The sequence below is a fragment of the Anopheles coluzzii genome, chromosome 2, assembly GCF_943734685.1.
Source record: "Anopheles coluzzii chromosome 2, AcolN3, whole genome shotgun sequence".
Lineage (NCBI taxonomy): Eukaryota > Metazoa > Arthropoda > Insecta > Diptera > Culicidae > Anopheles > Anopheles coluzzii.
The window spans coordinates 91,446,782-91,463,130 of NC_064670.1; the positions used below are offsets into that span (position 1 = coordinate 91,446,782).

A 16,349-nucleotide genomic window follows, 5' to 3' on the forward strand; every position below is an offset into this window, starting at 1 on the left:
GCACATTTTTATGTTCTATGCTATTGTAATCCATTGTAAAGAACTCATTGTAAAACATTGCTAAAATGGTTCGAGAGGGCATTATTGTCCATCGATAGACAAATAAACATAAACATAAACATAAAACTTGCTATAAGATTGGCATGGTGTGCCGAGCAGGACCATAATATCGTAACGAATTAGGGCGGTCCCGTAGAACAGTTCGTCAACTCGCACGACTTAACAGCATACCCGTCGTGGAGTGGTGTGAATTCAATCTTAGAATGAACGGTGCCCCCGTAGCAAGGACTGACTGTCCGGCTGCGTAGTACTGAGTAAGTTTCGAAAGCCTGTACATGCCGGCATGACCGCGTAGGGACGATACGCCAAAATAGAAGAAGAAGAAAGAGACCATAACGAATTCATGACAAATTTTAACAATTCCCTCAACCAAAAATGATGTTCATATAATAATACTACATTTTTGCAAAATATGATAGAAATTATTTTAAAAAAACTAATTCGTGTCTATGAAACACACTTGGGTCCATTTGAGTATCCGGGTGAGATCGAGTCCCTATGAGCTGGGTTAAACGGCGTTCCACTGTGAAAATAAAAATTGTAAGAAACACTGTTTTTCGAACATCCTTTTATCAACTGCTTTTCGGAAAAGATTTGATGGAGACTATTGGAAAATGATTCTCCTTCTTCTTCTTCTTCTTCTTCTTCTTCTTCTTATTCTTATTCTTCTTCTTCTTCTTCTTCTTCTTCTTCTTCTTCTTCTTCTTCTTCTTCTTCTTCTTCTTTTTCTTCTTCTTCTTCTTTTGGCACAATATTGCTGCCGGTCAAGGCCTGCCTGTACCCTCTAGAGAAGTGAGCTTGGCTTTCGTTGACTTGATGTTACCATAACAGGATAGCCAGTCCTACGTATGAGGGCACGGTCTATTCGGGGTTTGCACCCATAATGGGCATGTTATTGACGACTTGACGACTGTACCACCAGACCGGCATGATACTGAAAATGATTAGTTCCTGTAAAAAAATGTAAAACATAATAATATGCCAAAAACTTGAGGTTTTTTTCTCCAGTAGTGAATAATAAGATGGATTGTAGTAGATAATTTTCAGCTTTAAAAGTAAAAAATAATTAATTGCATAAGACTTATTGGTATAACCACATCGTTGAAAAAGTTATGTTAAATTGGAAATTGTACGTTTAATTTCAATGCTAATGCGTGCGAACAGACGACGTCCACGGGCCTGCCCACGCTCGAATGCAGAGCCGATGGCATACGATTCTATCTTCACCATTAACATGAGAGAGACAGAGCTTATACCACCTGAAAGGTGTGCATGCTTCACTCATCAGGATCTAAAGGCAAGGACAAGGCAAAAGAGACACAGAAAAAAATCCTCACGGCTACACATGTCCTCTAGACGCGTTGTCTATGCGTCTCGCTCGGTATAACAGCGGCATACGGCAGGTAAGCAGTACAAATGCTGCTACCTGATACGCACACATGTTTATCGAACACTACTATTCGGTTCGACTCGGTAAACTTCACGAGGATGCCGGAACAAAACGGCGCAGACTTTTTCATGATTTTGTATGACTTCGGCTGTTTTGGACTACGCGTGTAGGCGCTCGCAATGAGCAGCATCATAGACTTTTGCAAATGGTATCGTATAAATTTTTACACCATTTTTACACGAATTCATTGCCTTAGTTCTAATCAATAAGTTAAGTTATTTCATGTCTAATGTACAAAGCGATTGTTTGCATGTAGTCAAATAAGGTTATAGTAGTTATTATAGGAATAAGTTATTATAGGAAAATAAAATATAATTGGTAATTCCCGGCTTAATTTTGACGCATGCGTGAGGTGCTTACTTTTAGCTTTGTTGTACCATGTGTAGAGCAAAACGATTTAATGAAATCATGAAAATCATAATATTTACTATCGACTGAGTATGGACAATAATTTGCACATTAGTTCGTAGCAAATGCCATGGCAGCTGACAAGTCCAGTAAAAAAGTGTACAAAAGTAGCAAACGACCCGGCTAAGATTCGCACCATCAAAAAGCCATCGACTTGTGGTGCGCTTTTCGTGCGCAATCGACTGCATAATGTAAGAAGTGTAAAAACGCTTCGGCTCCATTATTGTTCCCCGGGAACGATGACGCTATCGAAAATCAAACAACAGGACCATAAGGGAGTGGTAAAGCTGCTTTCGATCTGTGCCGCGGGGCGTAAAGATTGGGCCACAAAATTTCATAGCCAATCTATAGAAACCGAGCCATTGTGACGTTTGTCCAGCGCGTTACGTTTCGCTTCCCGGTGTTTGGAGCGTCCCGGAATGTCGAAGTTGTCGTGCAAGTTGAACAAGGGGCCGAGGACCGCTAAAGCGCATAAAAGATTCAGATCGCTTCTGGAAATAGCAAGACCAGGTCCAAGAGGATGGACTTCGTCGTGGGAAAGCAGTTAGAAATCTCCAGTTGTACTCTATTGGCGTGTCTCTGCTTGCTTCGAAGTGATTGCTTCGTAGAAAAGGTGCGAGCTTTTCTCGATTAACAAAGTTTGCTTATGTTTTGTTCGTGGAAAACGTTATCGAAAACCTGTCCATTGTTTGGTAGCAGTCCGAAAATAGATGGGGAGAATCACTATTAAAAAATGAGTGTAAGCAACTATGGTACGTACAGTCCTTTCATTTAGAAGTCTCAGCGGTAGATTCAGTCAAAGCTTTCGCAAAACGTCATAAATTTCAGCTTAAAAAGAGTGCATTAAACAATGCTTAATTAATTTCATGAGTTTTCTGTCTCTTTCATCTGCGCAAAGAAGTGCCACTAGAAGTGCCGTTGATTATCGCTTCACGATCTTCCTGTCCGCTATTCCTTTTCATGCAATAAATTCCAACACTTGGAAATGCTGGACGACGGCTGAAGTTCAAACGAGCCACCGAAACGGTTCACAACTCCTTCGCTTCGCTATCTTAATTGCTCTTGTTCCGCACCGACGGTCACCGAGACGCGCGGCTAAATTGTACAGTGTGCAACAACTAACAGAGAGAGAGAAAAAAACGCCTGTACCACTCGCTAAACAGCTCACCGACCGCAGCATACCACCAAGTGTGCCGACAACGCGGACGGCAACAAATGAGGACATTTTGGTTGTGCTTTTGTCGCATTTCGCGCATCACCGGTTTATGCTTACCGGGGTGCGATGTGCCGTTTCGTCTTACTGACTTTTCTTTGTTGGTTTTCGCAGTATTTGCCGCGGTGACACTGGCGGTGACCTCAATAAGGGTGATGTTCGCTTCGGTTGTAATGACCAAATTTAGATAACGGTTTGCTGTGCTTTTCGACTCGTCTGCACGCCCGGAAGGATCCATAATTTTAAAGCTTAAACGTGCAGATACTCCTGCGACGACAGGTAGCTTGTCCGCTCAGCACTTGCTACCAACAATTGTCGCTCTTGCCTGCGTGAACTTTACCGTAGAAGCAGCGTGTTTTTTAATATGAGGGTTTATTGCATGTTGTATTACTTTACAGTATGAAAATGTTGAAAATGAAATGGAAAAATACAAAAAGAAAATAGAATTTAATTTGAGCATCAACTGGAATTTTGTCAAATAAATTTCAGTATAATAATGTTTGTACTCCATTGCTGGTGTGGGAACCTTTTCGCAAGGTACCCAACGACCTGTCGTAAACGCGCGTTGTGAAATAGGTAAGATATCGGTTCGGGTTTCAACCGATCGCGTTCGGTTCGGCAAGAAAAGGATAAAAAGGGCGACAGGACACGCAGAAGGCTCTAAACCAAAAGCGGGAATCGAAGACTAATTTTTTGACAAACGTAGAACAATAAATCGTTTCGGCAAATAATTTACACCGCGTTGGTTTTCATTTCGCAACAGCTGGTTTATATGAATAAACGGGGTTGATAAGTAATTTCCATTTATCGTGTTTTTATGTTTCACATGCTTAACATTCTGAAAAACAAAACATCCCTAAATAACAGCACCTCTTGCTAATGGATCAAAATCATTGAATCTTGCCCTTTGATTTCGGCGCAACAACCGTAGCCTGTCTGGCTTATGGTAGACTACTAATATCAACCTTAGATATCAACGACTTACTGGTTTACTGGTCAAAAATTTATTCACAATGAGTTAAACATGATTTCATGATCTTCGCAACAATTATTTACAGTGTAAATAAGTGTAAGTTTTACACTGCTTCAGCAGTTTATAGTTCCAGATTTGGTACAGTTTTTTATGGAAAACACAAATGTATGCATTACAGGGTTTATAGGGGTATTTTGATTCTAGCGAGAACCGCAAGTCATTTTGGATGCCTCGTCTATTGTCTTAAGTTGGTGTTTAGTGGTGACTTAAGTTGGCAAAGACATTATATAACGAATTGCTGATCAAAACCCACAACTCTTAGGATATTTTCTTAGAACGCTGGTTTTGAAGTAAAATCATTTTGCAGCTTTATCAGTTTATTCTGGATTTAACTACCTTCTATAATATTCAGCTTCCGTATATTATTGAATGAAATATATCTTTTCAATATTTCGTTTTAAAATACAAATAATCATTGAAGCTCAGCCCATTGAATTTAAAAATATATATATTAAAATATTCTCCCCTCCCTCCCGCCCCCTGTTGAAAACCGCTGCTCTAGAGTCTAGACAATTCAAAAATATTAAGTCCGTCATTTTAAATCCGTAAAACACATTTTCAACATTTTCAATTATGTGTCAAATGTAGCCGCAAACAACCAATGGCCTTTTTGTTGATTAAAATAAGACACATTTTAGTTTGTGTCAGTGGCAATATTCATCAACCGAGATGCATTTTCCATACCTAATTGACAGATGCGTGCCACTATGTTGGACCAATACAATTTTATAGAAACAATCTTGCGTTCCAAAAACGATTTTATTTTCGCGATTCGGAATAGAAAGAGTCACACAACATTAATTTTATTTCAAAACAACGTTTTACACACTTAAATACGAGCTAACCTGGTCAAACATGCAACAAAGAGGAATTTTTTACACATTTTAAGATTAAAAAATGAATAGCATAGTTCGGTCATTTATAAAAAAACATCTCCCAGAACTAACCTCAGTCAACACACTCCTCTTCTGCTACGAAACCCCATTGCTTTAATACTCTAACCCCTGTTACGCAAAATTGAAGCATTCCCCTCAACGCTATCATTAGTACCGTTGTGAATTAATGATGTCAGGGAGTTCATTCGTCAACGTTCCTGAACCCTGTTGCTTTGTACTCTTTGGAGAATAGTGATACAAAATTGGATGCCATTATCAAGCTGCTACCGTGCTGTTGCACATCGTCGCAAATGATATGCATCGTCGTTTTTACTACCCGGTGTAGTACAAAGTTCTAGAGTGCAGAGAGCAAAACGCTTCATTAAAAGCAACCGCTCCCACCACTTCGATGGCGTTGGTCACACACCTTTTCTAGTTCCTGCCTTGTTTTAAGGGGGTGGCACAACAAAAATAGCAACAAAGTAGATTGTAGGGCGTTGTCACCGGTTATCAGTGCGAGCGATATCCTACTGTCGATTTCGTTACGCCCGTTGCTGATGTCACTTGCACACACACACACACACTATTCATCAAACCCATGGACGCCTATGATGTTAGGTAGCGAGGTGTGTAAACGATCCAACAACAACAACAACAACCAGCGCAACAAAAAACTAATAACAATCCCGTTAATAGCCTATCGTATGAATAAAACATTTCGTTTCGTTTCGAAGCGCCACACACCGCGTCCATCACTTCCGGAGGGCGTGTGATGGGAGAAATTGGGCACGGGACCGGATATCATCATCGAAATAAATCATGTTTTTACCTCACGCGTATGCAGTCGGGCCGTCGGGCGAGTGGCACTCCCTCCATGCTACGTTTCTTTCTAACAATAGCTAATCCGGCATAAACATTCAAGTAACGTAACCCCGTCATTGTTTCGATGGCAGCATCGGAAGTAAAGTGCGCAACAGTGAAACAAGCGTTACAAAGGTGATTCGTTATTTCCTCGTTAGAAAACGTGTCCTTTTTCGCTGGACATGATGTTAAAAAGATATAAATAAGAAATTTGTGCATTCATTCTTTTTAGAACAGCAGTCCAGTATTCGAATAAAATATATGATAAAATTTTATTTCATAAAAAAGGAACAATTTGAATAGTCAACTTTTAAAATAAGAATAAAACATATTTTCAATTTAATATGTTCACGAGTGTCCAACATGAGTAAGAGTATTTTCAACTCCAATACGATATAATGTGATATTTCAGAATTCCTTATGCTATGTTTAATGTTTTAAAAAAGTCGTTTCTTTTAAAAGTTTGATATATTTTCAAGATTTTCAAGAAGACCGAAAAATTTACGGTTTAGAACAGAGATGTCAAACATACGGCCTACGAAGCCATTCAATCTGGCCCATGCAGAACATTGGCAGTTATTTGAATGAAACTGAAGTAGATTGTTGATTACGAGACAGGAATAATGGGTGTACTAATTTTTATCCCCTGAGGAAGAATCAATAGTCCGATTAACGGAGTGTGAAGTAAGTTATGCATAGTGGCTGTTTTTGGGAAGGTATCCGCGAAGATGGCATGTTGCATGTGTATTAGTTTTTGTTTGCTGTTGGCTCCCAAAGGTCGGAATCATATTTTTCTATATTTTCACTCATTTTCTGATTTGAGGCTTTCTGGAAAATTCGGAAGCTATATATCGGAATACCACTTTCTTCACTTCATTGATGAGGGTACTCTTTAGTTAGGCTTCTGCAAAAATTTGGCTGATATCTTTAAAAACCACGAAAAGCCAAGCACTACAAAAAGGCGTGAACAGTATGAGACCGATTGGAAGTTAGCAGTCTCTTTTCCTTTAAACCTGCTGTCCTTGTTTTAATTGTATTTCCATATTTCTTATTTATACTCAATTAAAGATGGTGTCATGAAAAGTTGTATAGAAGGCAAGGAAAAGAATTGCGATACGATTTTAGGTCAAAGAATAAGTCCTTAATGATTTACGCTGAAAGCGCTATGCGGTGTAGTGAGTGATGGAGAAATCATAAAATGAATCAAAAACATAAAATATCTTAATGATATATTTTAGTGTGAAAAGGTAAAATTTTATTCACCGCCTAACCCACTCAAAATCGCTCAACTGTGTCCCGCGGCCTAATTTTCAAATCTAATCCGGCCCTCGACCCAAAACCAGTTTGACATCACTGGGTTAGAACATATTTAGTTATTGAAAACTACTAGCGACCATCCATAAATTATGGATGGACAACAATGTCCCAAACTCACATTTAACCCTTGAAGGATGCAGCGTAAATAACATTTATTTGGAAAATCTTCCTCTTCCTACATTTTTTAAAACTATACACTTTATCCTTCTAAAATTGATGATCTTCTGACAATGAGAATAACAAAATAATGTTTATCGCTCACTAATAATTATAAAATAAATTTACTCACATTAACGCTTTTTAGCTAAATCGTAAAATGTGTTTAAATCTACCTTACCGAATGTGTTCATCCCCTGTACGCCTAATGGATTGTATTTTTCCTTCGAACTGGATTGTAAAATCTCGAACACTTTCTTACCCTTGCGCTGGTTAAAAGAGGATAGGTCCTTGACCGTCATCACACCAAATTTAACTTTCGCCTTGCGTGAAAAAAAAGGTTTCACTGCTTTCAGCACCTTCAAACCAGCCAACATTAAACAAATAGCTCCACCGTTACCACCGCATGTGTGGGGCTCTATCTATATATTTTTTGTCCCCTTTCGTTTTTCTAAACGAAGGCCAAGAATTATCCAAACGGCAAACGATTTTGTGCTGTTTTTTGGCATCCTCAACAAAATGGATATCAATGTGGTAGGATTACAGGTTGTGGCTATTTGGGTTGGGATAGCAAAACTTAACCCCGTCGCCTCAGCCCGCCCATCCCATCCATCTATTTTGCCATTGATTCCTGACCCACTAAGTTGTGCAGCGTCAAAAGAAACCCGTTGGCGGTAAGCGCTCAATCATATCCCCCCCCCCCCCCCCTCCGTCTTCGTCGTCGGTGGTGCCATCTTCCGGCAAGTCCCACCAAACGACCGGACCCGAGATGCGTCCGTAAATGGGGTCGCTTATTACGATTACGCTTTGCGCTCACGATCCTCGTCCTGCTCGCCTCCCGTCTCGCACCGCATAGCAGCAAAGCTCTTCCCAAACTCTGCTTTGCAACGATGTCTGTTTGTGTCGTTTTGACCGGACGGGGGAGGTGGTGATGTGAGCGAGAAAATAATTAAATTCGCTCAACGATAAAGCACTCGATGCGTCTTATCGAGATGATGAGGGCCGGATGTCTGATCGGGAAATAAACCACCCCACCCGGAAGGCTTCCATGGATGAGCAGTACGAGGTTTGGCTCAATTTAGAACCATCCGCTTCGATTATGGTCCAAGAGAGAGAGATGGGGAAAGATAGAGAGAGATCGAATTGAAACGGGCACGATAATGCATCAGCCCCATGGGAACTGCACCGGTTCGGCTGTGTTTGTTTGCCAATCCTTTAGGAATCGTGGTTTAATCACACCCACCTGGAGTGGAGTGCATACCGTCCCACGAACGAGCCAGGGTATGCAAATTTAATGAAAAAACTTTTACTTACCAAGCCCATTCAACAGACCACCCATTAATGTGCCACTCACCATGGAGACGCCTGGTGGTTTGTACTTCTTAGTGCAGCGCAACACTCGCCCAGCCGCGCTCTGGGGCGTTAAAATCAAATAGAAATAGAATAGACGTGGAAAACACAAACGCACACACACAGCCATAGAGGGTCTGTTTCTTTCCAAACCAAATCCCTCCACCTCTCACATACTTCAGTTCCGGTTGGATTAGAGGAAAACTTTTCCTATTTCAACGGTTTGCCCTTATCGCGTTCTCGAGTGTCGATCCACCCACTTTAATCCGTACACTAATTGCACTCTAAAACCTCGGAAGCGCGACGAACGAAACAAACAAAAAAACGCCACCTTCCGCCCGCAAAGTGCACACAAATGGAGAAAAATAATCACTCTAATTACCTTTCGAATGAGGTCATTTAGCGCCGGAAAATGTTTTGCGGTAAATACGTTTTCCACATCAACGTTTGCGTTTACTGCACATTTCGTTGCATTTGCGGTATTTTTATTTGTTATTGGAGCGCGTTTCTGAGCTGAAATTAAAAGTTATCACCCATTCGCTATACCAACACAGAGCGTCTGATTTACGATGATACATCAACAACGCAATATTATTATCAACTACTGTTGAGCGTACCAAGCTTTGTATGAGAGAAGTAAACAGTCCACCACGTACGTACCAAATGCGCGCTCCACTTTTCGTAATACACATTTCCTGTTCGAAGTGTGTCGTCATGGGAGTTTCAGGACGTTCGTAGAACAGCCCCCAAACTAAACGCGCGCGTGCGCCTCGGGGCGTGCAAAACGTGATAAGATAAGAATTGAGGAATGATACACGCGAGAGCACTTACTTGCGTATGCTCAGCACGTCTAGCGGCTGGTGCTTGGTGCGCAACAAAAGAACAAACACACACACCCAGCTATACACGTACATCGTTGGGGCAAAGTGTCAGGAAAATCAAACGCACAGTAGTTGGCACAGTGCAGTGCGGACAGACGGACACCATTAGCTGAAGAGCTGGCCGCAAACCACTCAGAACACGAAAGCCCAGGGCCCTCTGCTTCCAGATACTAAAGATACTAAAAGTAATGGAAATGGTCAGTGTTAAAGCAAGCAGAAACAAAATAGTGGAACGACCACCAGGGGCGAGGGGCACCACCGGATCAAATCGATACCCACGGCTTGGAAACATATTAATTCATGTGTGTTTTGGAAGGATGGGCGAAAGGTCGGCGACGCGGATGGAATGCTGATGTTGTTTTAGTTTATGGTTTACTGCTTTCTTTACGTTTACCGATTTGTTCGTTGTTTTTAAACGCCATTTCTTGTTGCAAGGTGCGGGTTTGCATTACATTTTGTTTTCCAATCAACACTATTAAGGAAAAAAATCTACATGACTTTGTTTGAACTAGCTTTTTTTGGGAACTTTTTTGATTTGACAGAATATTACATCTTTTGACAGTTTTAGCAACAATAAAACTGCAAAAATTTTGGTATTTTTTTGTACAAAAAAGGCATTTTTAATTCAACATCATCAATAGAAAAACTTAATGAAAATAAAAACGTAATAAAAACGTTATTATTGAAAATGAGAAAATAATTTTCAATGTTCAATATCAATCATTTATATATCAATAATTTATTATATTCCATAATTTTGTTTATAATAACAAATAATTAAATTCTTTTTTGATAATGTTATGAGCTTATGCAAATGATTATTTAAAAAAATTCTACCGATTTACCAGTCTAATTTCAATAGTTAGTCAAGTAAGAAAAACGAAATTTGTCTTTAGTTTTCCATCCAAATAATGCGATATGTTGTGTCCCTTTTACAATATACCATCTAAGGCCGCGGAGCCATGTGGTTTCTGAACGCTCATTTTCTCAAACACTCATGAGAGCTTTTCAGACACTTACGTTCACAATGTTTTTTACATCGGCACAAAATCAGTTTGAGAATCTTTAAGAATCTTTGAGAATTTTGACGATGCATGCGATTGGCTATCTGAAATATGAGCAATTATGCTATTCGCTTTTCGGAAATTACATTGAAAATGGTTTTCAATGTTTATAATTGAAAAAGGTTTAAAACATAACAGGTTGGCTGATAAGTCCCCGTTCTGACACATAGATGGCGCCGCTAGTATTAAATGCATTTTTTTATATAGTACCAACCTTCAAATGATTCGTGTTAAAATTTGACGTCTGTATGTCAATTAGTTTGTGAGACAGAGCGTCTTTTGTCAAGCAACTTTTGTTATTTTGTTGTTCCACCAAGACAACGCACCGTGCCACAAGTCATTGAGAACGATGGCAAAAATTCATGAATTGGGCTTCGAATTGCTTCCCCACCCACCGTATTCTCCAGATCTGGCCCCCAGCGACTTTTTCTTGTTCTCAGACCTCAAAAGGATACTCGCAGGGGAAAAAAATTGGCTGCAATGAAGAGGTGGTCGCCGAAACTGAGGCCTATTTTGAGGCAAAAACGAAGGAGTACTACCAAAATGGTATCAAAAAATTGGAAGGTCGTTATAATCGTTGTATCGCTCTTGAAGGGAACTATGTTCAATAATATAAACGAATTTTTACAAAAAAATGTGTTTTTCTTTGTTAAACCGAGGACTTATCAGCCTACCTGTTATGCGATACTCTATAGATTATATTTAAAGCTCCAAATAAAGCTTGAGTGGCTATATGAGTTTCTCAGAATGAGAAAAATTAACGACGGTCACGGGCTAGTGTCTGAGTAACTTAAATGAGTGCTTGAGAAAGCCCCGTGGCCCCGCGGCCTAATAATTTGATAAGGAAGTGATATAAGACAAATTGACTTGTATCTCATACATAAGAAATATGTGTACAGTCTGAACTCATTGGTTGAACGTCGATTCCCTGCCAACTAATGAATTTGTGCTTTTTAGTGATTTTTTTTTATTTTTTTCAGAAACCGGGGTTTCCATTGATGCCTTTTAACATTCTGGGCGCTGGCATTTTCCATTGGCTTTCTGTGGAGAATACAGTACAAGATAAGAGAGTGATGAAAGCGTTTCATTGGCTTACGATCGTTCACTCTCTTTCCGATCCTCACGTACGATGCCGCTCCTGCAATATGCGCTCTCTCTTTCTTCCCGCTGCAATACGCTCTGCTGAGAGTTGCTGAGAAACCAATCACAGAGAAGGAGAGTGAACAAAGCTGCGATGCCAAAACGAGCCACACAGCGCCCAGAGTGTTAATTGAATTGCCAACCAACTATCGAGCGTTCTACAATTGAATTCTAACTGTTTTCGCATTATTTTTAGCATTCAATGTGATACCTGAAAATAAATCGTTTATTATGATTAAAGGTACTATGTATCCATTGCATTTTTTATGTTTCATTCAGTTAAACATCAATATGGATGCTTATATGTACAGCCAAACTAAACTATATGTCAAACTTTAACATTTTCTTACTACATAATAAACTTTCCACCAAAACAAAATGGCATAGAAATATAGAAAAAAAAAACCAACATTCCCGAGCGACCTTTGGTTGAACGGTTTCTAGACACAGGCATCGCACCCAAGCGATCCGAAGTAATTTCGTTCCTTCGGGGCAAAAATTCAATTGACACCTCACAAACAGACCCCGCCAACATATCCTGCCATCAGTCCTGCCAGTCAACACAACACAGCACAACCAATCATCTGCTGGTCTGGGCCAGAAATTCTTCCATCATCGTTGGAAGCAATCATCTCCCTCCTCAATGCCTACCCAACTTTCGCTCCTTAGTGATTTCCGTTTACACACACCCATCTTCCCATCGAGTTTTCCATCCTGCCTAGCGTTATCATCCCTGCACGGCTCAAAAGTATCGTAAGAATAAAATTAACTTACCATCAACTACTTCCGATGACGGCTAGTCGTCATGTTTCCAAACACTCTCTCACACTCACACACAGCTTCACGGTGGCCTAATCGATCTAATAAGGTTTAAAATTATTCCCTCTTCCTCTACAGGACCACCGTTGTCTTGGCCGTGGACAAGCCTGTGGATGTGAAATGCGGGAAAGCAGCAACACACTAACACGGTTAGTGTGGCCCACACCCAGCACGAACAACGGAGCCCAGCGTGCTAGACAGGCGAAAGTGCTCGAGTAGAGCGTTTGAGCTTGAACCCAAACCCTCACACCGATAACAAGCGGTCAACGCGGTGTGGAAAGCAAACAAAAGAAAGAAGGAAAAGAAAAACAGGGGGAAAACAATCAAAAGATAAAGAAGAAAACGCGTTCGCGCCGGACAAAAAAAAATAAACCACGAGACCCACTCTTACCACCATGGACAACCTTACGGCCGAGCTGTCAAACTTTACCGCCGCCCCCACGGCGGACGGGTTCGTGGGGCCAGTGACAGCCGGGCAGCTGGCTGGCGCCGTCATGTCAACGCTGCTGGTGCAGCTCGTAACGGCAGCAACAAGTAGTTCCCGGACACCGACAACCTCCTTACCGCCGCCCCTGCCCACTGCCGAGGAAGAGCGCGACCATTACTACGACCCGAAGCACACGACCGGACCCACGCCACCGCCGGCAGTGGGACTGAACGAGACCGAGCCTAATTTATGGTTCGTAACCTCGTTAGCTCTCTCTTCCCGATCTCAGCAGCAGCAACAACAGCAGCAACAACAGCAGCAACAACATCATCAACAGCATCTGCACCACACGACGACGGGAAGTGGCAGCGGAAGCGACAGCAGCACCGGGCTGGGAGAGGTTTCCCCCGTCACACTTTCCACCGAATGGCCGCGTCTCGCTCGATTACTTCTGCTGGCCTGCCTATCCGTCGTCGGCAGTATCGGCAACGTTTTCATGATATCGTCCGTTATGATAGAGGACCATCTGAAGAAAGCAGGTGGGTATTTGTGTGTGTGTGTGTGTGCGCGCGTGTTTGTTTGATATCGCAAGGAGGGGATGGGGTTTGCGTTGCTCTTTGCCGCACCACCCACTCTCTAGTGCCCATTCACTAGTTGATCCCAGTCGGCCATGATTTTCAATTAGGTTATTACTTTTACTCCGATTACTTTGGCAAAATACGAAACGAGGAGGAGGTAAACAACGGAACAGGAGCGTGAGCTTTTCGGACGTCGTTTCGGATGAAACTGTCAGGGGCAACATGTCTTAGGCTGGGCGGAAACCCGGGGACAACTTGTCTTTGGTGTGACAGTTTGGGAAAGTTAATTTTAGTGCTGCGAAGCGCACGATCGATGTTAAATCGTGCTTTACGCAGATGCTTTTACATTTGCCGGTGGTTTTCAGCAAAAAGAAAGGGGACAGCCCGTGGATGTTGAGTGAGATTTTGTGTAATTCCATGCCATAGCTCGTGCTATACACATATAAGTAAATCATCAATAGCAAATCATTTGAATAACGATTCCAATGTTCTGATTGATTCATGACATTCGTTTTAGTTCTGCTTTGGGTACTACCAATCAATGACAGATAGTAAAGCCGCTTCTAGTGGCTACGACAGACCAACATTATGAAGAGTTTATCTTCGTAAAGTTGTTTACAATACAGATTTTAAAGTCACCAGAACATGGTTGTAATATCACGAATTGATTGAATAACATCATTGATTAAAAACCTTTAAGCTTTAACAACATGGTACAACAACATGACTTTTTTTGTAACAGTGTGTATACTTTATAAGTAGATTGTAATCAATTTACAACATAAAATAGCTATTACAGATGGCTAACAGAACATTCAAGCTTGTTACCAGTCATTGTCAACAAAATATGGACCTCAATAACATATTTTCGGTACTAAATCTTCCCTTTTTGACAATAAGGCAATAATATTGTGTGCCATGTTTTCTTAGTTGCCGTAACTAAGTGTCCCACACTTGGTTAATCCAAGTAGCAAAATAAGACATTAATGGAAAATTAGTTAAAATACTATGATTCTTGTTCCGATTTTGAAAGCTTCAAAAGGACTAACGTGTGTCACTAAATTAATACCTGTTTTTCAGCTATTGCCTTCAATTTTCGCTTCAAAATGATCAATATTTAGCTGCAAGCCAACCGTTTTGTTTACACTTTTTAAAACTGTTTGCAAATAACTGAATTTATGTCATTTTTTACAGACTTTGAAAGTCACATAAGGAATAAGGAATAAATTGAATAAACGAATGGAAATTGAAATATTATCAATGTCGTGCAAATTTTGAAAAAATCAGTAGATTTTTTTAAATCACGCCATGTGGGTTTGAGAAGATGGGGTTGACATTTATTACCAGAATGATTACGCATACTTACGAAACAAAATCATGTAATATCATTTGTTCATTAATTAAAACTGTAATAAGAACTAACGTACCAAAGGTGATTGAGTTGTACAAAATGAGCTCAACAAACAGTTGAAACCTTCTTGCTGCCAACAATTATTTGAGCAAAGGTAGAACCAAAAACTCGATTACGGTTCTCAGAAAACACCACCCGCTAACCCAAATCCGAAGGCTCGCGTTTCAGTTTTTCTTCTGTAAAATGGCTCACATTACAAGAACCCGTTACCTTCCACTCAACCCCCATCCAAATCACCTACAATCTGCTGCTGAACCCCGCAGCTAAATGAAAAACATACACCAAAAGGACGTGATTTCTCTTCAAAGTTAAACTTGTTCCTAGTTCCCATAAGAAATAGTTTATTTGCTTGCCGTTTTTCCCCTTTCTTCTTTCACTATCTCTCTCTCTCTTTCTCTCTTTATTTTTTAACTACTAGCTCAGATGTCTTGTTGAACGCTTCTACTTTTCAGCAATGTTTTTGCGCGATTTTCTTCTATTAAAAACTAGTTCTCTTTCCTGACCATTCCAGTATCTGTAGAGAGAGGCTCTAGAGCCGTCACTGCTTCGCTGCTAGCAAACATTGTAGCCAAAGATTTGCCACCTCATGGGAAGCAGCACAATTCTGTTCTCGGGTCTGTTTGATTTTTCTTCGCTCCTCCGAGTTCTAGCACCAATAGAAACCGTCCTTTCACGTCCGGGAGACTAGGATTGACGTGTCTAGTAGAGAAAAAAAAACCTGCTAAAAGTAGAGCAAACATAGTTCAAACAGTTGCTACTTTCTTTTTCCACTTTTTCTCTGTCACTTTTACAAAACATATCGATAAAAACATATTTTTTTGCAGCATTTGTCAGTTTTATTTGTTTTAGGAACAAATTTGTGATCGTCTAGAGCTCGTTCAATATTGATTTTTGATTGAAGAAAAATGTATTTTTTCACTTCTTTCTTGCAAAGCTCCTTTGTAGGTATTTTTCATAGCCTGTCTTGTATTTTGACGCTTCTGCAATGCGATGCGAGTTTCGTTTTCAGTTAAGCTTTTGATCGAATTGTAATGACACTTTGACGATGTCAATCAGTAGCAAATTAGAGTTAGAGACAAATTATATAAACTGTAAAGCTTTTAGTATCACAATTATTTTTTTCTAATTTACCCATTCCAATGTAATATAGGGTTTTTACCTTTTAAATACTCAGCATTAAACAAGAAGCCTCTTCTACTCAGTTTTACTAGTAGCAACACTTTCTTCGGGCCTTTTTCATCCACTATCTTCCCCACCCTTTTGCGCGATTTAGTTCTCTCTCTCTCTCTCTCTCTCTCTCTCTCTC

At 40.4% G+C, this 16,349-nt stretch overlaps 1 protein-coding gene across 2 annotated transcripts in view; it reads left to right on the forward strand.

The window, feature by feature from the left end:
• The window catches only part of LOC120950732 (melatonin receptor type 1B-like), a 48,342-nt gene that overhangs the window by 23,139 nt on the left and 8,854 nt on the right, over nt 1-16,349 (forward strand). For both annotated transcript variants that reach the window (XM_040368989.2, XM_049605318.1), the window contains exon 2: nt 12,706-13,593. In XM_040368989.2, coding sequence (XP_040224923.2) covers nt 13,023-13,593 — 571 coding nt within the window. In that variant the 5' untranslated portion in view covers nt 12,706-13,022. The remainder of the gene's footprint in view (nt 1-12,705; nt 13,594-16,349) is intronic.